General features: G+C 35.9%; 4 protein-coding genes across 11 annotated transcripts; 2 read left to right on the plus strand and 2 right to left on the minus strand.

The window, feature by feature from the left end:
* Window positions 1-4,529: 4,529 nt before the first annotated feature.
* On the plus strand, window positions 4,530-8,137 carry LOC104726857 (TORTIFOLIA1-like protein 3). 4 transcript variants are annotated; one of them, XR_758098.3, is made up of 6 exons: window positions 4,535-5,830; window positions 5,916-6,021; window positions 6,148-6,662; window positions 6,778-7,120; window positions 7,222-7,326; window positions 7,932-8,137. XR_758098.3 is itself a non-coding variant. In XM_010445806.3 (5 exons), the coding sequence occupies exons 1-5, from the start codon at window positions 5,015-5,017 to the stop codon at window positions 7,236-7,238; spliced, it is 1,797 nt and encodes a 598-aa protein (XP_010444108.1). In that variant the 5' UTR covers window positions 4,530-5,014; the 3' UTR covers window positions 7,239-7,453. The 4 variants fall into 4 exon arrangements, 2 of the variants coding, with proteins under 2 accessions (XP_010444108.1, XP_087329712.1); XR_015571665.1 differs by having other exon boundaries at window positions 4,732-5,777; XM_010445806.3 differs by lacking the exon at window positions 7,932-8,137 and having other exon boundaries at window positions 4,530-5,830; window positions 7,222-7,453.
* A 199-nt stretch (window positions 8,138-8,336) lies between these two features.
* Window positions 8,337-17,637, minus strand: LOC104726858 (transportin MOS14-like). 4 transcript variants are annotated; one of them, XR_015571664.1, is made up of 29 exons: window positions 17,366-17,480; window positions 17,125-17,258; window positions 16,592-16,669; window positions 16,432-16,494; window positions 16,134-16,181; window positions 15,877-16,023; window positions 15,281-15,412; window positions 14,854-14,894; window positions 14,439-14,530; window positions 14,172-14,299; window positions 13,750-13,825; window positions 13,494-13,614; window positions 13,318-13,417; window positions 12,969-13,050; window positions 12,484-12,566; window positions 12,164-12,280; window positions 11,987-12,038; window positions 11,652-11,807; window positions 11,093-11,181; window positions 10,686-10,809; window positions 10,532-10,613; window positions 10,369-10,448; window positions 10,217-10,291; window positions 10,073-10,127; window positions 9,760-9,879; window positions 9,588-9,680; window positions 9,354-9,499; window positions 9,087-9,264; window positions 8,337-8,994 (listed from the first exon to the last, which is right to left on the minus strand). XR_015571664.1 is itself a non-coding variant. In XM_087473583.1 (28 exons), exons 2-28 carry the CDS (start codon window positions 17,245-17,247, stop codon window positions 8,710-8,712), a joined length of 2,877 nt encoding a protein of 958 aa, XP_087329709.1. In that variant the 5' UTR covers window positions 17,248-17,258; window positions 17,366-17,496; the 3' UTR covers window positions 8,337-8,709. The 4 variants fall into 4 exon arrangements, 3 of the variants coding, with proteins under 3 accessions (XP_087329709.1, XP_087329708.1, XP_087329707.1); XM_087473583.1 differs by lacking the exon at window positions 11,093-11,181 and having other exon boundaries at window positions 17,366-17,496; XM_087473582.1 differs by lacking the exon at window positions 11,093-11,181 and having other exon boundaries at window positions 17,361-17,496.
* A 71-nt stretch (window positions 17,638-17,708) lies between these two features.
* On the minus strand, window positions 17,709-19,730 carry LOC104726859 (transcription factor bHLH79). The gene is made up of 6 exons (XM_010445808.3): window positions 19,183-19,730; window positions 18,627-18,830; window positions 18,476-18,541; window positions 18,310-18,378; window positions 18,161-18,238; window positions 17,709-18,083 (listed from the first exon to the last, which is right to left on the minus strand). The coding sequence occupies exons 1-6, from the start codon at window positions 19,492-19,494 to the stop codon at window positions 17,958-17,960; spliced, it is 855 nt and encodes a 284-aa protein (XP_010444110.1). The 5' UTR covers window positions 19,495-19,730; the 3' UTR covers window positions 17,709-17,957.
* A 3,691-nt stretch (window positions 19,731-23,421) lies between these two features.
* Window positions 23,422-26,891, plus strand: LOC104726861 (hydroxyproline O-galactosyltransferase GALT6). Of its 2 annotated transcripts, none has more exons than XM_010445809.2 (7): window positions 23,422-24,915; window positions 25,027-25,268; window positions 25,371-25,661; window positions 25,783-25,911; window positions 25,993-26,166; window positions 26,258-26,365; window positions 26,475-26,891. In XM_010445809.2, the coding sequence occupies exons 1-7, from the start codon at window positions 24,036-24,038 to the stop codon at window positions 26,685-26,687; spliced, it is 2,037 nt and encodes a 678-aa protein (XP_010444111.1). In that variant the 5' UTR covers window positions 23,422-24,035; the 3' UTR covers window positions 26,688-26,891. The 2 variants fall into 2 exon arrangements, with proteins under 2 accessions (XP_010444111.1, XP_087329710.1); XM_087473584.1 differs by having other exon boundaries at window positions 23,500-24,919.
* The last annotated feature ends 205 nt before the right edge of the window (window positions 26,892-27,096 follow it).

The following is a 27,096-nucleotide window of genomic DNA, read 5'->3' on the forward strand; positions in this document are numbered from 1 at the left end:
TCGTTTCCAACCTTTGTCCTTTATTCTCGGTGATGGTAAGTTCCTTTCGGCGTGGTGAATATCTCGGAGGATTGGTGGCCGATTGTTGATGTTCGGAAGTGGATCTATAAATCTATTCCCCGGTGGCTCCTTTTCGTCTTTCCAATCTGGTCGTGGAGGTTTAAGGTTCCCGATCTGGTTTTAATGTCTCGACACTCTAGTTCATCGGCTCTGTTCTCGTTTGATTGTGAATCGGTGATGACTTGTCGCATGTTCCGGTTGCTTTCGAGGTGGATCTGAAGAGCTTTTTCTTAGATTTTGTTGGCTTTTCGGTGGTGCTGTCTCGGCCGAGGCTTGTATTTAGTCAGCTTCTGGTATCCCTAAATTCGCTTGAAGTTCCCTTTGATTTTGCGACATCGGCCTCATTGTTTTTGGGTTCCTCCTCTTTTGGTTGTGTGGAGTGATTTGGCTTTGGTTTTATGTTGTTCGATAGTTTTAGCCTTCTTTGTTTAGGATGGTCTAATCGTTGGTTTAGGCTAGATCTTTGGATTTAGAGATCCTTAATCTACGGGTTGGCCTTTTCGTGCAATCCAGTATCAGCTCTTTTGTGGCCTCTCTTCTTTGATTTGGTTGTTAGCCTGGTTGACTTGTTTTGCTACGGTCATCTTTCTTGGATTTTGCTAGTGGTTTGTCTCTGATTGCCCTTCCATGGATGAGTTTTCAATCGGGTTCCTCTTATTGCAAATCGTGGATGGTTCAGCTTACCCACTTGTTTGGGTTTCCTCCAGTTTTGCTAGAAGGTTGGTTTGGTCGTCTTCCTTGAGCTAGTGCGTTCATCTTCTTTCGTCAACTTCTCTGTCAGGTTTCCCGATTCGTTCTACTTCAACTCGCCTTCTCCATGGTTCTCTAGTTTGGGCTTAATTGAGATTATTCCATTGGTGGTTCCTTCAGGTTCTGTAGTTTGTTTTTCTGTATAAGTTTCCCTCGTTTGGGTGTAATTTCCCTCTTTGGGGCTTCAGTTTCTGGGGATAACTTTGTTTTTCCTCCAGCTTAGTGTTTCAAAAACATATTCCACCCTTGTAGTCCACAATCGTATTTCATAATGAAATTTTCAGACGAAACAAAAAAAAAGTTTAAATCTAGTTAGTGAACTCACCTTATGTTCCAGCTAGAGATATCTCTCAGAAAGTCAGCAATTTTAAGAACTAGGTCAACAACCGCAAGTGATGGTCCAGGAGGAGGCCATACGAGAAGAAATTCTCATAGCCTATTACAGAGATCAACACAATATATTGCCGCTGAATGATTTGTAAGGTCTATAAAACTGTTCGATAGTTGACAGAGAGATCATTAGAAAGATAAAACGAGAAGCAAAACCGTTCATACCGAGCTGTAGATATAATGCATACAACAACTAAAAATGAAATATCCACTGACATAGCGATACACAATTGCAATGTGCTCCCAAGGTTGTTTAAGACTCAAGTCAAAGATACACAATTAAAAATGTTAGAACGACGACAGTTTATGTAAAATTTTCAATATATATATATATATATATATATTTTACGAAATGTTTCGAGATAACATTATAGGTAAAAATATTAGGATTAGGTCATTAAGGTGATTCAGTTTAGATATTATGCCATATTTTGAATTTTGAACATAAATATTTTGAAGGTTGTAGTGAAAATAAATATGTAGGTGGCTATAGTAAACCATTTTGATCCCACACACAAAGAAATACATAAAAAGCAAATCCCCTATTTAATAAAACTGAAGTACACAACTTCAAATTTGTAGACTATATAATTTTAATAATAGGTTACAAATGGGTTATAAAAAAAATTGATATTAATTTGTTACAAGATATATGTTAGGTGTAACCTATCTAACTGTTCATTTTCGGAAGATTAAATTCAATAGATTTTAGACAATTAATTTAAGAATATTCTTAATTCTCTTTTTACTGACACCAAAATATATCCTCCAAATATTTAATTGATACATCACATTGTTTCCAAAAACAATAAACAGAATATTCCAAATTAATTGTCAAACAGAAAAAAATACTGGTAAGCATAAAAAATGAATAAAATCTAAGCAAATAATAACAATTAATCTTGATTCCTAATATCTTAATCAAGATAATGATAAAATTCTTTTTATTTATATTATAATTTTTGTATAATTTTTTTTTGTTGAATTTTATAATTTTATATAATAGAATCAACTTTAAATAATTTATTTTGAAATTTTTTTTAATATATTGAAACTTGATATAAAAGTTAGAAACTATAAACACTCTGAATTGATTTGTTATAGCAATGTCAATAATATGTCAATGTAATATGAAAGAATTTCAAGAAACCAAGTATATTAAAACAAAAAGTATAACAATATATTAAATTACTCATAATATAATAACTCGCTTTCTAAAAACCAAATTTACAAAATTATGTCTTATAATAACATTCAAGTCATGATGTAGAATATACATTGTTGAAATAACTTCACATATATAACCTAATACAACATATTAAAATTTTCTTTTAATATATGAAATATACAAAATTTTGTATAAAATAAAATTTGACCAGTATTATAGCACGAGTACTTATCTAAAATCATTAACAATATAAAACTTACAAAATAAATGTCTTTTTTAAGCCATCATATTTAGCATATGATTTTATTGCATAATGTTTTATCCAAAAAAACTTTTAAAAACAATCATATAAATTATATTTTATATAAAAATTACAATAAATAAAATGAATTTCAACCCGTGCTCTAGCACGAGTCTTAATTTAGTCTATATATATATTTTTTAAGTACATTTTGTGTTCTATTTTTTATTCATATTTATTTAAAAACTTATTTAGAAAGTTAATCACTTTGGATATATTCTATGATATAGTTTTGTAATTATATATATATATATATATATTATTGTATGCCTTGATGATGACTACAAATTGATTGATTAATACTCTTTTTCCGTTTACAAAATTCTCCGTTTTGGTTTTCTTCTTTTCTTCCAATTCAACATTATAAACTAATATTTTATATGTAGTATTATTGGTAAAGAATTAGGATTAGGCCCATTAAGATGAGTACATGTAGATATTAGACCCCAAAAAATAGGATGCTTTTGCACCATATCTCCTGAATTTTTTAATTAAAGTTTAAGGCTATATATTTTAGATATTTTGTAATTTAAGGTTCTAAAGTTTGAAATTTTGCAAATAGAACCCTAGTTTTAAAATACTAGTATTATATTTATCTCCCGCAATACTTAATCTACTAGCTGAGCTTATCAAAATAACAACTTGAAACTTTTTTTCTGATGGTAATATGAATTATGGAATCACGATATACTCGGACATCCCGGATTGTGTTTATCTCGTGTGTTGCTAGATTTTTTTTTTCCTTTCAGGATGTTGCTATGAGATCTTTGTCAAAGCTGCCATGAGAAAAGAAGCTTTGGCTGCAAGAAAAAGCTCATGAGTCTTACTTGTCTTTCTATGCCTTTACACATTCGATATCTTTCTAATAATAGCACACAATAATGTTTGTTTACTCAATGAATATGGCATCTAATAAAGTAGACAAAAAGAAAAAGACAGTGTCTAGTGAAACCAAACTCTGTTTTGTTTTCTGCCGTTTTGTGGAATCTCTGCTTTTCCTTCTTTTAAAATATTCCTTAGCTTATCTGTACTTTTGTTTTATAGATTTTACTTTGTCTAACCCAACGATAAATATCATGTTCATGGATTAGGTTAGTACCTCATTGTGAATAAATCACACGGAATGAGTCAATAGTTTACATGAAATTATCTCGAAACGAGTTGCAGAGTGAGTGTTCGGTGCAGCCTACCTCTATATTGGGCCTTTCTCTGGCCCAAAACGGTTTAAACCGGTGTCGACAGGATCTCAAACCGAAGTCTAATTTGACAAACCTACTGTAATTGTGACTCAACAAGAACATATCCACCACTGACCACACGTTTTTCATAAACCATGCTTTGGTTCACCAAAGATGCAATATAAAATGTTTAGAATATTAGTTGAACCACCTTGGGGAACGTATAACAAAGTAGTCCAACAAATGAAGTTACTTTTTGCTTGATTTGCACATATTGATGTTTGAAAGCTACAATTCATATGTTATATATTATCTACATTCGTACTCATAGTTGGATGTGTTGTCGAAATTCTATCAATTTATATGATCTTGATAGGTATAGCAATTTCGTAAAAGAAACTCTAATGACTAAACCCATAAGATTATTACTTTAATGACCAACGTAAAGTTGTACAAATCATATTACATCAAGTAGGAGTGCAGAACAATTAGATTATCTTAGCACTCTATCATCCTAAACACCAAACCTTAAATTTAAAGAGATCATCATTAATAACCAAGTTAATATAAAATACCATATTCTACACTTAAACATCGTATAAATCCATCATTTCAAGATTAGTTGATCTACCATTATCGGTGTGACTCATGGGTTTAAACGCACTACAATGTTTGTAAAATTGTAGTACTCCTTAACATTATTAACAAACATTTTTATCAGCGTATAATGATGCTTTGAAAATCTTTGATTGTTTTGAAAATATAATGTAATTTTGTTTCTACAATTCCCAATAAAAAAAAAATGAAATTTCCAAAAATAATAATTTTAGGAAAACGAAGCGTGATACTTCTATTTCTTATACCCAACATCATGACATGTTCCCGTAGCGTGATTATTTGTGCAGACACCTAAAGAAACGGCATCGTTTCAGGTCATCATTCTCATCTTCATCTCTACTACTAGTGTTTTTATAAAGACGGTTATAAAAATCACAGAGCTACACACAGACGAGATTAAAGTGAGTCACAACCGACCGACCACCGTCTAAGTTGTAATTTTACACTAATGCCACTGCCAATTCTTATTCCCCCAGATCCACCACCGTCTCCGCCGCATCACTGATCCAAACACCGTCACCGGAAAACAAAATAAAATCGATTAGAAAAATGGCGACGACGAAGAACTCAAAGCAGAACATGTCCGTGTTGTTAACAAAGCTCGGAGATCGAGATACTTTCACAATGGCGGCTCGAGAGCTCGATTTAATGGCTAGACAGATTGATCCTTCCTCCTCCTCCTCCGGGAATCTCCAGTCGTTTATCTCCGTTATACTCTCCGCCGACACCGGAGATAAACCGGCGGTTCGTAAGCATTGTATCCACTTGCTCGCCGTTTTATCGGTTTCTCTTCCTATGAATTCTCTGTCTCCTTTCCTCTCTAAGATACTCACTCGCATCACGAGACGTCTCCGTGATCCCGACTCTTCGATTCGTTCGACCTGCGTCGCCGCTGTGTCGGCGATCTCTTCCCGCACGACGAAGCCTCCGTTTTATTCGGCGTTTATGAAGCCGTTGGCGGACACGCTTTTCACTGAGCAGGAGGTTAATGCGCAGATCGGAGCCGCGCTTTGTCTCGCCGCGGCGATTGATTCGGCGTCTGATCCGGATCCGGTTAGGTTAGGGCAGACGCTTTTGCCGAGGCTGGAGAAGCTTGTCAAGTGTAACGCGTTTAAGGCGAAATCCGCGGGGGTTGTTGTGATCGGAAGTGTGATTGGTGCTGGTGGTTTGGCTGGAGCCACTGTGAGCTCCGGTGGGTTGAAAGGTTTAGTTGATTGCTTGTTGAGTTTCTTGGTTAGTGAAGATTGGGCTGCGAGGAAAGCAGCTGCTGAAGCTTTGGGGAAGTTAGCTACGATGGAGAGAAATGAGTTAGGTGAGTTCAAGTCTAAATGCTTGAAGATCTTTGAAACCAGGAAATATGATAAGGTTTGGTTTCCTTCATCTATCTGAATGTAAAGGTTTGGCATAAAAACGTTGGTCATAGATTTCAGTTTTTGATATATTGTTTTAGGTGAAAGCTGTGAGAGAGGTGATGAATCAGATGATAGAGGCATGGAAACAGGTTCCAGATTTGTCAGAAGAGGTTTCTCCACCCAGATCTAATGCTTCTTCTAAAGGTATCTTCCCTTCACCATTAGATCTTTAGCCAAATCAGGAAACATTTTCTTGTTTGGTACAATACTTTAGATCCTTTTGTGTCTATTTGACCAGTTTGCTTACTTGTCCTGTTTTCTTGATTCTAGGTGATGCAAGTGATGGAAGATACCCTTCAGGGTCTAGAGTTGCTTCAACACCTGCTAAATCAAGAACTCATCTGGTTAACAGATCGACTCCTCCCGGGAGTTCACTAGCCACCACGGCTAAGAAACAGGCTAACAGAAAAAGCATTGATCAGAAGAAAACCAGTCTAACAGCATCACATACAAAATCAAATGTAAGGAGACGATTGGACTGGAAAGCTGGAGGAGCTAGTATTCCCACTAATGTGTCTCTTGAAGACGAACGACATTGTGATCATAACGAGAACGTAAATGAAACGAGTCATTCTAGTCACGATAGGATGCAGAAGCTAGGAGGTGTATCCAGTTCTTTGATTGGCAATGTCCCACCATCCGGTGCTACGACGGCAACAGGACATCATGTCTTGTCTGAAAACCCAAATAGTAGTAACTGCAAAGGGCTTGAAGATATATCTCTGATACGTAACCAGCTTGTTCAGATTGAACAACAGCAAGCCAATCTAATGGATCTTCTTCAGGTTTGTTCCAAAACATGATGATGATCTTTCCTACGTTACAAAAATATCCATATTGCTTTCATTTCCTCTGTTCGTGAAACTCATTCTGTGTTTTTATTTTCTTTCTGGTCACTAGAGATTTGTCGGGAGCTCACAACAAGGAATGCATGGTCTGGAAACACGAGTTCAGGGATTAGAACTTGCGCTGGATGAGATATCTTATGACTTAGCGGTTTCAAATGGGAGAATGAGTAACGGTTCAAGCAAAAACAACTGTTGTCTCCTCCCTCCTGGAAGTTTCATCAGATCCAAGTTCTGGAAGAAAGACGATTCCAAGTATTCAGCATCGAGGCTGTCCACTTGTAGGAACAGAAGTGCAGAAACCACTCGGATACAAAACTCGAGACATCGATTAAATGGCTCTCCTGGATTTATAGTGAACCCATTAGCTGAAATTCGACCAGATAATGGATCTGCAGGTAAATAAATTGAGTTATGTCGATTCGATTCAGTGTTCTTTCTTGTGTTTGATCAATAACATAATTAACAGTATGTAGTTCTATGATTTTTGTTTTTGCAGGTATGTCTCACAATTGAGGGTTGAAGAGAGACAAAACCTTCAAAGCTTTTGAGACATCACAAAACCACTATGTGTGAATGTGGTGATTCGTACTGATTTGCTAAGGTATATACTATATTACTACCCTAAGCTCTCAACCGTTTTAGTATTCTTGATTCCTTGAAAGTAAATTCTACTAATTAGATCGAGATCAAAGATATCTTCAATGTCTCCAATGAGTTCTTTGCTGAAATTTCTTGTGTTGCTTTTGTTTTTTTGTTTCTCTCATGGTGAGTTTGCGTTATGAGGTAAATGAGTTTCAATTTTCATGTAATATACTGTATCACAAACGATGAATCTGTAAGTATTTTTCAGTTCTTGTCTGGGTTCAAAAATATAAACAATACTAGCATTACATAATCATTAAAAAAGTTGATTAAAGTAGCTGGCTTCTAATAAATTCACGGACTGAATAATGGAAGTAGTTGGCAACTGTTTTTTTTCTTGGTTTTCATATATCTAGTCGTTGAATTAATTAGTGCTTAAAACTGTGTTTGAGTGTCACATGTGACTTCATGGGCAATTAAACAGTTTAGTAGGTCTCAAAAGTTTTTTAAAAAGAGAACTTTACATAGCACTGATTAATTAATTTATTATAAAATTATATAATTGAGTATGGGCAACTAAAAACCTGAAAAAAGCAATACTAATAATAATTAATTTTCTGTCAGGAATCGGAGAACACATGAAATCTAAATTAGATAGAGGTATCCGAGACTGAATTCAACAAAACAGAGCCAAACATAATGTTGAATTAGTGGTGTTATAAAGTAAAATTTAATTTGAAAGTGATTATCACCAATATGTGTTAATTGAGCAAGAGACAAGACATAGTGATTGAGTGAAAAGTGCAGACACAAAAATGCATACTTGCTACTATGTTGCAAAGTTAAAGTATACATAAAGTAAATAAAAAAACGAATCATGTGAAAAATGCTAAAACAGAAAGAAAGAAAAAACACATTTACCGGTTGTGATTAAGCTACTTGATAAATTCTCCGAACAAGAGTTGATTTTGTAACAAAGTTGGAACACTTAATATTTGATTTGATCATAAAACTTGATACTCTGCAAGATGAAACAGAAAATAATCGATGCTTTTTGTATATGATCCCACTCAAAATCATACCGATCCTTGAAGGGTCAAGGATCCCTTGTGTATCTCATCACCCGGTTTAAATTTTAAATAGAAGATTTTGGTTCTTCGCACTGGAAATAAACCGGCCAAACAATGGAACAAACGGCTCACACCAGAAGAGAATAAAGGGGGAAAAAAAATCTTTATGAACAGCTAAAACAGTTAAAAAAATGCACAAAAACATCAAATCTCTCATCTTCTGAAACCATCAAAGAGAGGTCTATGCAAAAATTGACCTTCTTTGATGGCTCTTCTCACTCTTCTTTCTTTTTCTTTCTTTCTTTCTTTCTTTCTTTGTTTTTCCATCATCTCTATGATACAGGAGCAGCAACCAGATTCAACTCAAGAGGCTTCAAAGCTGCCTGAACAAGATCTTGAACAGTACGGTTACGGCGACAAACATCTGAGAGTTCCTCAACGTGTCCTATCAGAGAATTCACATCTGTTCCATAAGCAACATCGGACAACGCTTGTAAGAACTTTGTAGATTCAGTCTCTGTCAAGGCTGTTCGCGGTATCAGGCTAACACTTTCCTTAGCCCAACCCACTGCTTGTAGCCTGTATGTTCTTGTCAGAGCTAGCAGCGAATATGTTACCTAACCAATACCCAAAAACAAAACAAAAACAGTTCTCAATGGCCAAAAACATCACTCAAAATGCAGCAAAAAGATAGGTTTCCTAAATTTACCGTATCTAGCCGAGAACTGGGAAGTGCTCCAGCTAACGAGGCTATTAATATTCTGGTGATTGTAGCTCCCCGAGGAATAATGATATTGTCCCTGATTCGTACGAACTGTTCTTCATTCACAGATTTCTCGAGGTCAAAAATGTCGGATAAAAAGGTCAATATCGAGTGGCAGGCTTCTCTGGAAAGGAGTTCAAAAGATATAATTAACATCATTTCAAACTTTTGAGGAAAGCAGCTCGTGACTTTAGAGAGAGAGAGAGGGTAAACCTGTGCTGCACTGTGATTCCAATCATTGCGCAATCTACAAGAGGTGGAAATATAGGAGACGGAATGAATAAATGTGGACAGTAGCGAAGACATCTAGAAGCTAACAAAAAGCAGTCATCAGCTATATCTGGTCTCGCAGTGACTTCCTGTAAGGATAAACAGAGAATCAGACACCACATAGGATATTAAAACTAAGAACTTGACGATAGCATACTCCTAAGTGAAATCATCAACCTTGATACTTGTCATCAGACATGTTGTATGTGCAAAGAGGGTTTCAATCAGGTTCTTCAAGTAGTCAGCACAAGATGGGTCAGACCCAAATATCTGCAGATTCCACAAAGATTAGTTTCTCTATAGCTTTTCAGTAAGCATTCCACTGAATGAAAAGGACACATATTATTACCTTTATAACTTCACTGGATAAGTATAGAAAACATGGCTGATGATGCTGCTGATAATGGAATTGAATTTTTGCCAGCATTTCTCCAATTGTATTAATAATGTATCTTCCAGAAGTACGTACCTACAAACATATTCCAACCATTGTCTTCTTTTAGTGAAGCATCCTTTATCAAAATTGTCATCCAAAAATAGTTTTTGGATTTTCTCTTATGTTTAGGAACAAGAAAAAGACAGGTAAAAGAAGACTTTAAAAACAATGGTGTTCAGGAATGTCCATGGAGCAAGTAGGGAAAGAAAAAGGAAATGAAACTCACAGCATATTTGCATGCTCTGCATAGAGATTCCATAGTCCTCATGTCCCAAGGACGACTGCAGTAAAAACCATTTCAAAGTAAGAGGCTACATAAAAAGCAATATGAAGAGAACATGCTAATTATCATGTGTCTAGATTCACTTACGCATCAAATATAACTCTGAAAATAGCCCAATGCTTATTAATCTCAGCAGCCACCGCTTCAGGGTGGTTCACATACCTAATGTGGTAGAATCTGTTAGCCAGACTAAACCAAACACGCGTAGATACATCGTATTGTTGAGATATTACACTAACCTGAAGAGGAAGGCAAAGCGGTCAATATGAACAGTTAATTCACGTGCATGCTTCTTATCCAAATCTTCTTTCGCCGTTTCCTGATTCACAGATTTACAGTTCCCATCATTTTAATTACTGACAAATATGTCAAGCAACCATGCAAATAGTCAAGATGGCAAACCTCTAGAGGAGAGGCGGCTGAAAAGCATAATTTTTCAAGAGCACCCTTGGCCTGATCTAAAGGAAGTTCGGTAACAACCATACTGCATAATCAAATTTTAGAGATGTCAATAAAACGCAAATGAGATCTATCCATCATTCAGTTGAGTCCGTACCCTAAAGCTTCAACGAGATTTAGTGAATCCTCAGCAGAGACTTTATAACCACCACCGCCATTGATAGCCATACAATAGATAGCAAACAAATCTTCAAAATACCCACAAAGATTTTTTCGGCAATCTACAATGAAACATTATTTAAATAGGCATCAGAAGTTTACAAACCAAAATAGTAATATTTTGAGTCCTATAAAGAAAACACCAAATACAATATACGCGTATCAGTATCAACACAAAAACACCGTCATGTATCTCTCATAATGGGGAGAAGAGGAAAAATTAAATTGATCAACAACAAGCAATCACATTTAGAGAGCATTAGATGTTAGATAGCTACAAGCTTTTATTTAAAATCAGTATGGAAATTTCCAAGGAGAGCATTCAACAAAATTCCAAATACTTGCCAGCATTGCAATGCACCCTATATGCTAGCAATTCAGTAGAGTCGAAGTCAGATCCGTTAGCGTAGGTTCCAGTCAGACCTTTCGACTAGCTGCCATCTTTGAAGCATGTCAGTATGCACAACTCAATGGAAATTTACAAATGTGAGAACTTCATACTTCCTAAGAATAAAACTAACAACCAGAATTTAATTTAGTTTGCAAGTGAAAGAGTTATAACTACAAACTAATTTCCTGAAAACTGAAAGAGTCCATGAAACTACTTAGCATTATTCTGCCAGGAGAAATCAAGAAGAGAAACATTCTACAGCAACCCTGAAAGAACGTTTTTAATAAAAGGAGCTGCTTAATCTTATGTAACCATCAGATTGTTGTTTTAAATCAAATCTTTGTCATGATCTCATTCGGGAAACAAAAAAACAAAAAAACATAAAAACATAGCCAGATTCGTAGTATACGTATACTTGTCATAATGTCAATGTTATGCTCAGAAAAGAAAACGAAGAGGTAATTCTCAGAAAAGAAAACGAAGAGGTCAAGTTTGTAAGAGCAGATACAATACCGTCACAGATATGTCTAAAAGCCAAAGCTGCAGCTGCTGCGCAATCTTCAGATGTGCCCATTCCACTCATAAGAATTCTAATGATTGATGGTAATATTGAAACACTAGCTGGTGCAGCATTAAGCCATTTTGAATATGCCCCAACAAGTAAGCATGCTGAAATCAAAGAGGGAACCATATTTCTTGCATTAAAGAAAAGACTTCAGACGTGTTTGCTATTAAATTAGGAAAGAATTAAGCAGAACTCGGAAGGTGTCTTCAGCATACGCTAGTAGTTTCCACCAAGCAGCTATTACACCTTCAACAAATAAAACTTAGGAAGAAAACCTATTCACCTGTCTGAAGTAGTTGCGCCTGCTGAGGAAGATTTTGAAGCAACGCCATCACCTAAAATCAGAATGTAAGAGAATGAAAATGACAAAGGCAAACCCATATTTCGTGGGCAGTGAGAAAACAAAATATATTTATTTGGCAGCAGTAGCTTGGAGTAACTATGTATAATAAATACAAACCTGGGGCATCACTTCAGCTTCAACAACCGAAACATAATTTGATATTGCCCATATACAGAACAAAATAGCTTCTGCTGGACGCCATTCTTGAAAATTATTTCCTGTCTGAGCATTGGCCTAAGTACATATGTCACAAATATCAAGATTGTGAAATCCAAATGATGAAAATAACAGTAACTGTTTGGTTCTGATAATCCTAATTGTGTTATACATTGATCGTGACCTTTTCAGTATATAAAACTGCTGATTCAATATCTCCCATTGCTTAATTTTATTTAATGATAGAACAGATAGCATGCGTGGACATCCAAAGCACAAACCTCGAGAAGCTTCATATGGAGAATCTTAAGAGTAGTATCCCCTCCCAGGATTAACGCTGCGTCTATTAATACGTCTGCAACAGCTGAAAAATGTCACAAAATTTATTAGTCAAATTGGATTGACAGAGCATGAGGCAATTGGTCGCATCGGAGATGATTGGGAGCACAATTAGTAGTAACATATCAACATATGTAAGAGGAATAAGTCCATCAAAAGAGACATTACGAGATACAGCACCCTACCAAAGCTAAGTGACTAAAACAACCAAACAACCTCAGAAGAACAATACTTTATCTGCTTCAAGAAACAAGTCTAAAGGATGGCAACAAAGGGAGAACAACAGTGCTAAGCAAATTAAGAAAATCCAAGGTCAGGCTGATCTATTTAGAAAGCTCTGAGGGCTACTCTTCTTCCTCAGCACCCTATCTCGAGAGGTTTTGATCTACTGTAATGTTGAGAACAAGCCATACACAGCTCTTATTACCATATCTAGTCTGCTTGAATTCCTTAAGGTCCTCATATGACAGGCCTTGATAATCTTCAGGATACTGAACTCTGAAGCCAACCTGTGAAGGGGAACCAGTGTATAGGTGACATAAACTGCAGAGCATGATGATCAATCAAATATAACTTAAGCCATCCAGCATTTTTCGAAAGAGCAATAAAAAATTAAGCATAAGTCACCCATGCATGAAATATCAATTGTCTCTGGATTAGCAAACAAATAGAAACAGCCTGGTAATGTTGAACAACAAGCTCAAATTATCTTTTTCAGTAAAACTATAAGAGTGGCTAACAAAACGAGCTTGAGTGGTATTTGATGACTCACTCACCAAAGATACAAGGCTTTGATAGGCTGGCTGAAAGATATGCAGTCTTCGGTTTCTCTCAGCTTCAATGGATGCTTCACTACCCAAGGAACTATAAGAATCCCTGATAGATTAAAAATCACACTCTTAGAATATGACCATAGGAACACCCAACAAACATAGAAAAGGCTGGAAGTTACCTCTTTGTCAACATAAGTTGAAGACTGTGCCAAAAGTTGAAGGTCATCGAGGCTATATCAAATTCTGGGTGTGAAGTAACTTCCAGCAGGGCATGCACAATAACCATTGATTCATCTGAACCTAGAAGCCAGAAATAGTACCTTCGAATATATTAGATTACCAACTAAAGCATTTTTGCGCACCCAACGCAATCAAGGGACGTGAAACACAACACTTGAAAAAACAAGGCAGAGTAGCAGAAATGAGGCTGTATACCAGTAGCTATCAGTTCAACATATGAATCGCCTACGTCAGCGAATAATCGACCAATGGCTTTGACATCTTCTTCATCCTGTAAGTGAAATAAATTTGAAGAGTCAAAAGAAAAAATTGTAAGCACATGCCAAAATTACAACTAGATTATGAGGGACATTGTTAGCCACATATCCAAGTCATATAAACAGAAAACCACCCTTTCAGCGCTACAGTTTCAAAGTCAAAAAAGTAAAGGTGATTAGCTTCCTACTATTTGATGCATCTGATAACCTTTTCTCTTAATAGAGTCCAGACGCAACAGAATCAGAATCATAGCCGTTCAAGCCGCAGACCAGTGAAACAGAAAATTGGTAAAATAATGAAACTTAACATTAAGCAGATTCAGCTATCAACTTGTATCAATAGAAAAAGGTAAACAGTACCTTTGAAGAATCCCTTAGATGGGTCTTTAGACTTAAAATCTGAGGCACAATAACTTGAATCAAGGGTGTTTGTGCAGAAATACCACCAGAACTTGGTGATGCTGTGTGATGTATCAATTCAGAGATAACTGCGAAGTTGAAAATGAAGTTTATCTATTAAACTCTAATATTGAACTCTATAATGAACACGCATCAAACACTAATTTCCAAAATTCAATAAGAAAAGCTTAAGCCCTATGTATATATTAGTCTTTCCAACGAGTATACCATTCACAGATGCCTCTGAGAGTGGATCACAGTTCAAACTTGAGAGAGCTGAATGCACCAACGGATGACAGGCAAGCACTGCTCCAGGAATCCTGAAAAAGACCACCACAAAGTTAATAAGCATCCAGTTCAGTCAGTATCATCTTTGCTAAGTTGAATTGGTTCAAATAGTGAAGGCTAGCTAGTAGAAACCAAATTTTGCCCAAAAATAAAAATAAAAAACCTAGTAGAAACCAATAGCAATAATACTGATAACCTTAGCTATGTGTCTGATAAAATTCAATATAGGAAATGATCTGTGACTCATATTAAAACAATTTACAATCTGATGAACTCGCCATGAGTATTTCTAACCTAGAAGAGCTTTTGTTCTAAATAAAAACTGGAGATAGAAAAGCAAAAGAAAAGAGCATACCCATGCCTAAGACGAAGCCAAGAAGCAAATGCCTCGAGAACCTGAAAAATCAAAGTTACAGAGCACAATTGACAATAGGTAACTTCTTGCAACACCAAATACACTAGCTGATCCAGCACACATGAACACTGGACATTATTCAGAAGCTAACAATAATGCAAGAAGAAATATAAAATTTTGGCAGGTGAGTAAAAACCTAAGATGCAATCAAGCTTTTACATGAAACTTGCAAAAATACTTTTACAAGGCAAACATAGACTCTTGACTGGTAAAGCAAGCAAAAATCAGTGTAAAGTAAGAAAACACATAAATGCATTAGAAACATAAAAAGGTTATTTCAAAGTGATATACAGAGGGATCATGGAAAGTGAATAACAAACAATTTATTGAACTATGTCATAGCCCTATATTGAAGATAAGCTCTGACCTGTTCCTTAAGTTCGATTATACTTAAACATGCCGTTAAGATACTAAGTGCAGCTTCCATTTGAGAAGTAAGCTCTTTTTCGAACTGACGTCGCCGATCCGGACGAGCAGCAATTTTGTAGTTAAACGTTTCCTGGCCATAGCAAGAAGGACAAGAAAAAATCAAGACATCATATAACCATCTAGATTAAAGTCAAACATCCCTAACGGGAATCAGGATAATAACAGGGAAAGGAGAAAAGATACGGCAGAGTTTTGGGAAAAAAGTATAGACTCTTCATTCGATAACAAATAAACTACCATCACTTTTGCAAAGGGGACCATGCAAAATAGCAAGTTCTGTCCAGCCAATACTCAAGGGATTGAAATAACACTTACAGAGTAACATAGAATGCTACTCAAACATAGATACACTGACAGTAAAAAGGTACATATATATACCCAATTTGAGGTCAGCAAAACTAGAATAACTAAGACGGAAGCAGATCCAAGTCAGACAAATACAAGGCCTTTCACACCCATATAGCCGGAGACATGGATTCACAATAATTTCTGAGTGAGAGGAACACGAAAAAAAAGGGTTGAAAAATACCCTACCTCGGGCAAAACTGTCAAGAGTTCCAAGAAACCAGGCACATATTCAGGATGCATATTCATCTCATCCCTAAGCCAGCTAACTATACCACCATCTCCCCAATCTGCCGCAGGAACATGCACCGCCAAGGCAGCAACAGCAATACTAATCTACAATACAAAAAGCTTAAATAAGATAACTCGACACAAAGTACATGACTTATATACGCACATCAGAAATTCCCACATATGCATAATGGAGAATGAATTATGAAGCTTACCTGGGTCCTAACTTTTGGGGGGCCTTTGTGGAACTTTTTTAACAATGTCTGGATTTCAGAAAACAATGAAAGTCAAGTTTTTCCGGGAACACTACGGAAGTACTTTTCCAATACGAATGATACATATTACCCCTAATAATAGGCCAGAAAAATGAAATCCTAGTAAAACCCAGCCAGAATACAGTAGGCAAATCACTAGTTCAACTGAGTTTTCCTATTACGTTACTGTTGAAAGGAACATACATACATAAATATTCAGAAACCCTATGCAAAACTAGTTAACGGAACAAAGACTTACAGTTAATGATTCCCTCAGCTTCTGAAAAGCCCCAGATGGTAGTTCTTCAAAATCTCGTTGAACCTTCGAGTAAGACAGACTAGATGTCAACAGAGCGGCGCAGTCTCCAAGATTGTGAAAAACAAATAACGATTTACAGAAAATTTCAAGTGCATTTTACCTTGCTTCGAAGGGTCTGAGAACAGAATATTAAAGTTTCCAAATTGCTAGAAGAATCATGAAGTAAATTATCCGCAACCTGGAATACAGAAAACAGTACAGAGTGAGAAACATTGTAAAACTGCTCCACCAAACCTCCATCTTCTCCACAACAACAATCATGAGTCTAAAAAGACTATTGGTAAAGCTCATAAAAACCTAGCAAATCGTTTAGGGTAACAAAGTAGATCTATTCATACGCCCTACACATACTTCTTCAAACCAGCTACAGAAGAATGCAAAATTGAACTTAGATGTACTGAAAAATTCCAGACTCCTACTGTGACCTTAACGAGCGAATCGGTAATACAAATTGACTAAAGGATGAAACTTTATGCCACCTACATAGTCTAAACTAGCTGGGAATCGAATATAAAAACACTAGCACAAGTGCTACAAAACAAGGAAGAACAAATCGAATCCAGACAAAATCCAGGTTAAAATACCTAGTGATTGATTGAAATCGAAAAGCAAAAAAAAAAAAAAGAAACTCGCCTGCCAAGCATCGAGAGTTCCTTGAAAGGTCTGGAGAAAGCGATCAGCTTGCACACGCACTGTATCATCCGGGTGATGATACAGTGCGTTTAGGGCTTCTTTGACCGCGTTCTGATGCTCCATAGCTTAAAATCCTTAATGCGTTTTTTTTGTTTTACGGCCACACCAAATCACGACTCAGAGAGAAAGACCCAGATTGAGAAATTTAAAAAAAAAAAAAAAAAAGAAGAAATTACCCAACTCAAATTCGGGATTTTGTCAAATCGGTTTCGCCCAAAACTTTTTTTTTTTTTCCCTCTTTGTCAAAAAGGGTTTTTTTTTTTTTTTTTTTTTTTTTGGCGCCCCTCAACTTGAATGAGAGAGAAAGAGATCGGAAAATTTTCGGAGTTTTTAATCTGAAAAAAGGGGATGAAGAAGAAATAATCTCAGCCGTTAGATTTAATTACTTTGACTTTAAGTCAAATCCTTCTTCTTATAGAAGTTGATTACTTTTTTTTATCAGTTTGTTGCAATAAAAAAAATAAAAATAAAAACGTATCATTGATTCATCATAACTTAAAAAAGATTGTACAAAGGACAAGATCTGAGAGTAACATATGATATGAGAGATGATCTCTTGTGTCACTGAATCAATTGTTACAAGTTATAACAGGACAATACAACCAATGTCTTATCAAGTGTTAATCTCTCTCTGGTCTCTCTCAGATCTATCTTATGATTTTTAAACAGCAAAATGATACACGCGTAGTAAAAAAATAAAATAAAGGGTTGCATTCATTTTTTACTGCCTACAAAACACATCCATCAATCAAAGAAAGCTTTTTTTCTTTTCTTTATGTCGTTCGGTTATAGTTTCCATCAACCTGCATATGTAGCCATTCCGGTTGAGACCCTCGGGCTTCGTTAGCTTCTTGTTGCTCGTATATAGTTCGATGAACGTCTATCGGTAAAGTCCCAAGCTGACACACACAACCACCAAGTTCTTTTAGATTTACTAGTTTGATTAAAGAGTGCGTTTATTAGATTTGGGACTTACATCTCCGGAAGGAAAAACACCTATTGTCGGACCAGTACTTGCACCTGAGTTAACAACTTCTAGCTTCATTGACAGAAACTGTAGACCAAATTCCATGTTTAGGCATGTAAGATTGCAACATATAACAGACAAGAGTTAACGATTTTTACCTCAACTTGCCGCTGCAATGACTGAATATAATTGATAATCTCATCGAGCACAAGAGCTTTTCCGATTATCTGAATCAGCCGAAACAGCTCGATGAGTGTTCAAAAGCTAGAAGAAGAATAACAAACAGAACATCATTCACAAAATCACCAAACGAACATCATGTACCTTATTACATCCCGGAATTATATCTTGAAGAGCCGTCATCTTCTCACTAATCTTTTCTCTTCTAGCCTGTCAAAGACGAAACTGTCATTGTGATAAAGGTAACATCTTTGAGGATAAAAGGATTTGGTGATTAAGCAGAAGAAATAATTACTCGCTCTGCCAGACTATGCCGGTCAGTAGCTTGTCCTCTTCTTGCTCTAACATGGATATAATCCTTAGGTGGCTCAGGTTTATTCTTCTGTTCTGTTGCTTTGCTTCCACCACCCGAACTAGTTTCGCCTTCAGGTCTCATCGAACAATCTCCATTTCCGCTTTCAGATCCACATAGTTTTCTCTTCTTATCCCCTGATTCTTTCTATTCACAATGTAACAACCATTCCATTATTAGTACTTTGGATATCAATCAAGGGCTTAAGATCCTAAATCAAATACATACTAAGAAACAAAGAGCGTTGACCGTTCCAACATCTAATAAGGTCGTGAAGCTCAATCCAACTCAGTCAATGGATAAGAGTCATCATCACTAATCTATAAACTAATCCTTGATCCCTAAATCAAAGACTTATGCTTTGACTCATTGAGTTTGTTAAGATCATTCACCAAGCTGAGGATCTAGATTCAAACTTAACTTACAGATTCAAAGACCCAACCAAACTCAGATCAAATACTAATAATCATAGTAGAGTTCAGAGCTTTCCAAATCTCACCAATTCATTACCACTGCTGCTGGAAGAAACCATCTTTGAAGAATCGTCCTCAGAGTTCAAATCTCTAGTCTTTCTACCTCCCCAGCCAGCAGTCAGATCGGTGACCGTAGATTCCTCCGCCGCCGCCGCCGCCGCCGAGACGTCTTTATTGCCGGAATGTTCAGAGCGAGGGAAGACTCGACCGGAATTAACAGCTAAACGGAGACCAGAGCGAACGGCGTCGTTTACAGGGAAAGGCCAAATCTCGGAGAGAGTGTAGGAAGAAGGATTAGCTGCGGAGAAGGAGGAATCGTTCACTAGTGGAGGGTCCATTTTTCCCGACGATCGTTAAAAAAAAGGGTTGACCCAGATTTAGGACCCGGATCCGAGAAGTGAGGAACTTGATGATAGTTATATAAGAGAAAGAAAGAAAAAAAAGATTTGAGCTTTGCGAGGTCTTGTCTTGTTTATAGGGTTGTGTGTGAGGTGGACAAAGATAAAGAGAGAGAGAGAGATCGGACAAGAGAGAGATGAGTGGAGTGATGTTGCGCACTTAAACTACTGTAATTGAGGAACGATTAATTATTACAATTATATAAATTACAATTAAAATGTTAATATAAATTACAATTATAGAATTTGTGTTAGGAGAACAAATTTTGCACTCAAAATCTATATAGTAAAACATAAAAATTCTGAACAATAATTTCCAAATGTTAAATTTTATTAATTATCCTTAATTTATTTGTTTTTTTCGATTAGAGTTCAAGTTTTGTTTCTGAACCAATTTTTAAGTTTTGTGAACCACTCTTTTCGTTGAGATTATGTTAGTGTCCATGATTCAAAAGTATTTAGAGATCTCTCATAACTTCAAAGGTCAACGAAAAAACATCTAAAAAGATTTGCGAGAAGTCTTTGGTTCCACCGTCGGTGTTGGAGTCTTCTAATTACAATTCTTGTTGAAGTCGAAGACTTTGATTCTGATAAAAGTCTTCTTTTGTTCCTCAGCCAAGTCGAAACCTTCTTAATGACAAAAAAACTTATAGTTTTGTTGAAAATTATTTTCGCAAAAATTAATTAAAATATTAACTGCATTTCTCTTTTTAATATATTTATCATAAAGATATTCAGAAGAAAGTCTCAAATGTGCTATTTGTTGCATTGAATTTATTTAATTTCTTTTAATTAATATTTTTAAAAATATTCAACAAAAAGTCTATAAATATTACATAAGTGGGCGCCATTAGAACTTAGAGAACTATTCAATATACACTGGTGTAATCAGATAGACTGTAATGTCACAACCATACATTCTCATTTTCACCACTCTTATCATCGCCCTCCCTTTTTTTAAGTCCCGCTCTTTCTCAACTAAATATAGAATTAGCCAAATGTCCAAGATGAGGAGTTTGATGTGGGTATACTAAATATACACTTGATGGATTGTATCTAGAATTGTTGTTACAAGATGAGGAGCTTAAACAACGGCTTTATAGAAACAGCAAAGAAAATACAAAGATTGTCCAGAGATTTACAAGAAACTTAAAGTACGTCCATCAACAAACATGTCGACTGTCAAGATCATCGAAGTCCAGTATATTTCTTCTAATATGTATATATACGCAAACATATTGTTGGTAATGAACTAATGACGCACATAATTTATTATTGTTCATGCATGTATGATGGAGAATATAAATGGAGATAAGTACGACTATGTCTATAAACAATCAGCATTTGATCATCATATATATACCTCTCATTATCACTAACAGCTTATAATTGGATTGAGTATAGTGCATCAACATTGTTATGGGGTTTGTACATGTACTCAACTCTTATTTTGATTGATCATCGATCTAGTCTCTAACAGAGCATCAATATTGTTATCATTTAGCAAAGATTTACAATACATATATATACACGAGCAATTAATATCTACAACATGGTGTCAAATTTTAACTTCGATGTAAAATTAGATATATAGTTTTTTTTAAAGATTAATTTATAACATGAGCAAAATACAATAATATGTTCATCTTCAGTGTCTTTTATTGGTCTTTACTAAAATATGTACTGTTGTTAGCTCTTGAGCACATACGATCAAGTAGTAGTACCAGTTTATTTTGGCATGACTGAACCGTGAACAGCTTAACAACACAGAATGCAAATCTCTTTATAATCACTTAATCACCAACAGCTTATATTAATTAGCCCAGTAGGAAATTAATGCATGCTAACAAACTGTGTTAGTTGGATTTCATTCTGCTATTTAAGAAAGAAAAGTCTATGTTTAGATTATAAATCATAATAAGTCGGCTATATTTCAATAATGAATAATATACGCGAATCACCGGTTGGTTTCTTCATTCTTGTAACTATAGTTTCTTTTACAATTAATGGTGAGTGTTTATATTAGTAGGTCTCCTACTTAATAATATAGTCGTATGTTTTATGAAAGTTAGATGTATAAAAAATTACACGTAGTTATTGATAAAGTGGAGGGAACCACACGCCGGTACGTAGGATACGAGGATGTGACAATGGGCCACAAAAAAAAAAAAATTAATGCTTAAACACAAAAGCCAAATTCCAGCTACTTAATGTTGAAGGTTGGATACTTGGATGATACATGCTTTAGTTTTTTTGTTTGTTTGTCAACGTTCTCAAGGTTAATTGTTTTAAACTCCGGAAGCTTAAATATAATCAACTACTATCAAATGCATATGAAGGTAGGTGCAAACAAAATATAGCAAAGAGCCAAGAGGATAATTAATCGTTCGATGATTTCAACCTTGCTTACTAAGTGATCACCTTGTTATCTAGTAGTACATATTAATTATTTCCCATTCCGAACATGAACTTGTGAGTGTTCTTTCTATCTTAAAACTTCGTATATTCTAAATTATATAAGAAAAATATACTACATTCTAAAATAATTTTAAACAAAAGAAGACGCTCAAACACTATTTATTGAATTAAAAAAGTTTGAATGTTCATCTAAAGCGTAGAACGAAAAGTTCGACTGATATTTAAGACCCGAAATAATAGAAATTGTGAAATTCTTTAGGCCAACTTTATTTAATTTCAGGTTCCAATTTTTATGATAAACTAACAAATTATAAGTCCTTGATGAGATATAAAAAGGCGAATTAAGTGGGAATGGGTATTTATCTTTTCGTTGTATTTTATTATTGGTCAGAAGGTTTTTTTATCTTTTTCAAAGTGATGAATTATACTACTTCTTTGTTTTCAAAATATAAGATGTTTTACAAAAGTTTTCTGTTTCATAATATAGGATGTTTTCAAGTTTCTATGTAACTTTTAGATTATTTTAGTATTTTATATTATGCAGTATTGTTTCTAATTGGTTTAATATGTTAAAAGTAAAGACTTTTTAATCTGCGTGTTTTAGTTAAAATATTCTATATTTTAAAACGGAGGAAATACTATTTAACAAATAGAGGAGAAAGTGAATAAAAGTGGAAAAGACAAGTGGAGAAAGAGAAGACACTTGGATGCAAAGGTGTTGTTTTAATTAAAACATCCTATATTTTGAAATGGAGAAAATACTATTTAACAAATAGAGGAGAAAATGAATAAAAGTGGAAAAGACAAATGGAGAAAGAGAAGACACCTGGATGCAAAGGTGTCACACATGAAGCCCAATTCAATTCCTCTGTTTCCATTTTCCCATAAAAGCCTTCGGTCCCCTTTTATTCTTCTTCAAGATTCCTCCAATTCTTCTTTTTTTTTTAAACAAGAAACACTAATTACACCCCAAAAAAATCAAGAAATACTAATTTGATTATCAAGTTCTGCTAATTTACGCTTTGTTTTAATTACAGTATGAATTTTAGAACTAAGAGAATTATAGAAAGAAAAGACAAAAATAACATGAGAATAAAGGGAGTCATTGCTGATGCAATCAGTAGTAATACGCAAATACACAGTTGGCCTATTTAACACCGACTAAATAGTCATTAATCAATCAATTAGAATTCAAAAAAAATACTAAAAAATAAGAATCGTATCTACTAAAATCAAATACAGTATGATGATTGATTCAATATTATCAAACCTAATAACATATTAATGTTTTTTTTGGTCTCGGTTAATCAAGACAGCTTTTGATTGAACTTAGCCTCAAAATCTTAAATATTTTAATTCTGATTTTTCAGTTTAATTAAAAAATTCGACCAGAAAATAACCCACGTTTCCTCATACTTTTATTCTATTGGTTGATGGTCATGGAACTATGTACATTACTTAGAGAATACAATTAAAAATTAATCAAAGATCATAAAGATAAATTCAGCGAATCTAATAACATTCTGTAAATCGGAAACTAAATTAAAATAAGGAAAAAAGAAGATTTAAAAAGGGAAGAAAAAAGATTCGAAAAAAAGGAAGAGAGAGATGGACCAAAACGGCGGTTTATTCAGACGTCAGCAGCACTAACTAAGCAAGCCCCCCCCCCCCCCCCCCCCCCTTTAACGCTTCTTCTCTTCTTCTTCCCTTTGCTTCCTTCTTCAAATCTTTCCTGACGCGTTGCTCTGTTCATCTTACGTTTTACACGTCTCTCTCTCTCTCTCTTTAGAAAGTTTAAATTTTTCTTCTTTTTTTTAGCGTTTCTTGTGGGTTTTGAATTTTCTTCAACCCCAAAGATTTTTCGTTTTTTACAAGGAAAGTTCTTGAATTTTCAATTCAAACCCTTTTTTTTTTTTTTTATAGAAACCCATCAATCTACTGATTGTTTCCGTTCATCGTGGTTTCTTCAAGATTTGATTTTTATTTGATTTTGAAAATTTTGAATTTTTGGAGATTTTCTCTGTTTCTCTTAGATCATCATCATCACCACTAGGGTTTTAGGAATGAGGAAGCCGAAGTTATCAAAACTCGAAAAATTCGATATGTTCGTCTCTCTAAGCAAGCAGAGATCGGTTCAGATACTAATGGCGGTTGGGTTACTCTACATGCTCCTCATCACTTTCGAATTCCCTTTCGTCTTCAAAACCGGTCTCAGTTCTTTATCTCAGGATCCGTTAACCCGACCCGAGAAGCACAATAGCCAGCGAGAATTACAAGAGAGACGAGCTCCCAGTCGACCTTTCAAGAGTCTGCTTTACCAGGATTCACAATCGGAAGCACCGGGTCTGGGTTTAAGGAGGAGGAGGAGGAGGACCCAGATCCTATCTAGTTTGAGATTCGACCCGGAGACCTTTAACCCGGGTAGTAAAGATGGGTCAGTGGAGCTTCACAAGTCAGCTAAGGTGGCTTGGGAAGTTGGTCGAAAGCTATGGGAAGAGCTTGAGTCTGGCAAAATGTTGAAAGACTTGGACAAGGAGAAGAAGAAGAAGACTGAGGAGCATAGCTCTTGCTCTCTCTCTGTTTCCTTGACCGGCTCTGATCTTTCGAAACGTGGCAATCTCATGGAGCTTCCATGTGGTTTAACTCTCGGGTCACACATTACAATTGTTGGGAAGCCACGAGCTGCTCATTCGGAGAAGGACCCCAAGATATCGATGTTAAAGGAAGGAGATGAAGCTGTTAAGGTTTCACAGTTTAAGTTGGAGCTTCAGGGTTTGAAAGCAGTGGAAGGAGAAGAACCACCTCGAATCCTCCACTTGAATCCAAGGCTTAAGGGTGATTGGAGTGGTAAGCCTGTCATTGAGCAGAACACTTGTTATAGAATGCAATGGGGCTCAGCACAAAGATGTGAAGGATGGAGATCTAGGGATGATGAAGAGACTGGTTGGTATATACTATATATATATATGTTCAAAAGCATTTATCTTTCATCTGTTGTTTTGCTTTTTTTTTTTTTTTTGTGTTTGGGATACTAATCAGTGATAATGGTTGTAGTTGATGGTCAGGTTAAGTGCGAGAAATGGGCTCGTGATGATAGCATTACATCTAAAGAAGAGTCTAGCAAGGCGGCTTCATGGTGGCTTAGTCGATTAATAGGTCGGAGCAAGAAAGTAACTGTTGAATGGCCATTTCCATTCACAGTTGATAAGCTTTTCGTGCTTACTCTTAGTGCTGGATTGGAAGGCTATCATGTTAGTGTCGATGGGAAGCACGTCACTTCATTCCCATACCGAACTGTAAGCAATGTTTTGCGTTGGCTTAAACTTGTTGTGGTTTGATTAGTAATTGATGTGAACTGATGATTGTCTATGTGGGTGTTTTCTTGGCTATGTATGAAGGGGTTTACACTTGAGGATGCTACTGGTCTAACCATTAACGGGGACATAGATGTTCACTCGGTTTTCGCTGGCTCTCTCCCGACTTCGCATCCTAGTTTTGCTCCTCAGAGGCATCTTGAGCTCTCTAGCAATTGGCAAGCCCCATCACTTCCTGATGAGCAAGTTGATATGTTCATTGGTATCCTTTCTGCTGGTAACCATTTTGCTGAGCGGATGGCTGTGAGGAGGTCATGGATGCAACATAAACTCGTTAAATCTTCCAAAGTTGTGGCTCGGTTCTTTGTTGCACTGGTAAGTTTAAGACTAGTTTACATGTGATCTGATCTGGTCTGATATTGGTCTTCTAGGTTAAATTTAAGAGCTTTACATATCGAATTGCAAGCTTAACTCAGTCAGGTGTTTATTTGGGCAGCACTCGAGGAAGGAAGTGAATGTGGAGCTAAAGAAGGAAGCTGAATTCTTTGGGGACATAGTTATAGTCCCTTACATGGACAGTTATGACCTTGTCGTCCTTAAAACCGTTGCAATTTGCGAGTACGGGGTGAGTCCCGCTCAACACTTGATGCTGTGTGTTCTAATGATTCAATATAGGTAAAAAGAGTCTCTATTCTCTGTTTTGCAGGCTCATCAACTTGCTGCTAAATTCATCATGAAGTGTGATGATGATACATTTGTACAAGTGGATGAGGTTCTTAGTGAAGCAAAGAGAACACCCGCGGATAGAAGTCTATACATTGGCAACATCAACTATTATCACAAACCGCTCCGCCAGGGTAAATGGGCTGTTACGTATGAGGTACAAAGTTATAATCTTAAAGAATCATTTGTGTCTGTTCTTTTTTCTCATTGAATCCAAAAGTTAATATTACATTATCTGTTTTTTCCAGGAATGGCCAGAGGAAGACTATCCACCTTATGCTAATGGCCCGGGATACATATTATCAAACGATATCTCTAGCTTCATAGTGAAAGAGTTTGAGAAACACAAATTAAGGGTATGTATGCTGCAACTGAATTTCCCAGCCAACATTACCTCCTAATCTATTCGAAACATTAACTTTTGTCTTTTTTTTTTTTTCCTTCCTCTCATTCTTGATACTACAGATGTTCAAAATGGAAGATGTGAGTGTGGGAATGTGGGTAGAACAATTCAACAATGGTACAAAACCGGTGGACTACATCCACAACCTCAGGTTTTGTCAGTTTGGTTGCATAGAGAATTACTTGACGGCGCATTATCAGTCACCGAGACAGATGATTTGCTTGTGGGATAAGTTGGTTTTGACAGGCAAACCTCAGTGCTGCAACATGAGATGACACAAACCAAACTCTCCGTTTCTCTTTGGTTTGTAAGAGGAAATAGAAATCCAAAGAGCTTTTTAGTTTTGTATTTTTTTGGGTAGCATATTTTATAGGCTTTGGTTGTATAATATCTCCTCTTGATCTTGAGGAACGAATCTAAAATTGGATGTTTTTTTTTTTTCTAAACTTCCTATTAATATTCATTCTTTCCTTCTCTTATTTCGCATCCCCATAACCCTCGCGAGTCTGTATTGCTATCACTAAATAATCATCGTCGTCTAGTAAATTAATTAATGCCGAGTCATTCGACCAAGATTTAACTATGCCAGGGATGGGAGGCCGCCGCAACATGGCGATCCTTCGCGGCTTGATTTTATACACTGTTTGCAGAAAGGCGTGTATCTGTAATCCCACCACCAGACAA

Source organism: Camelina sativa, chromosome 11, assembly GCF_030686135.1.
Source record: "Camelina sativa cultivar CO46 ecotype springtype chromosome 11, ASM3068613v1".
NCBI lineage: Eukaryota > Viridiplantae > Streptophyta > Magnoliopsida > Brassicales > Brassicaceae > Camelina > Camelina sativa.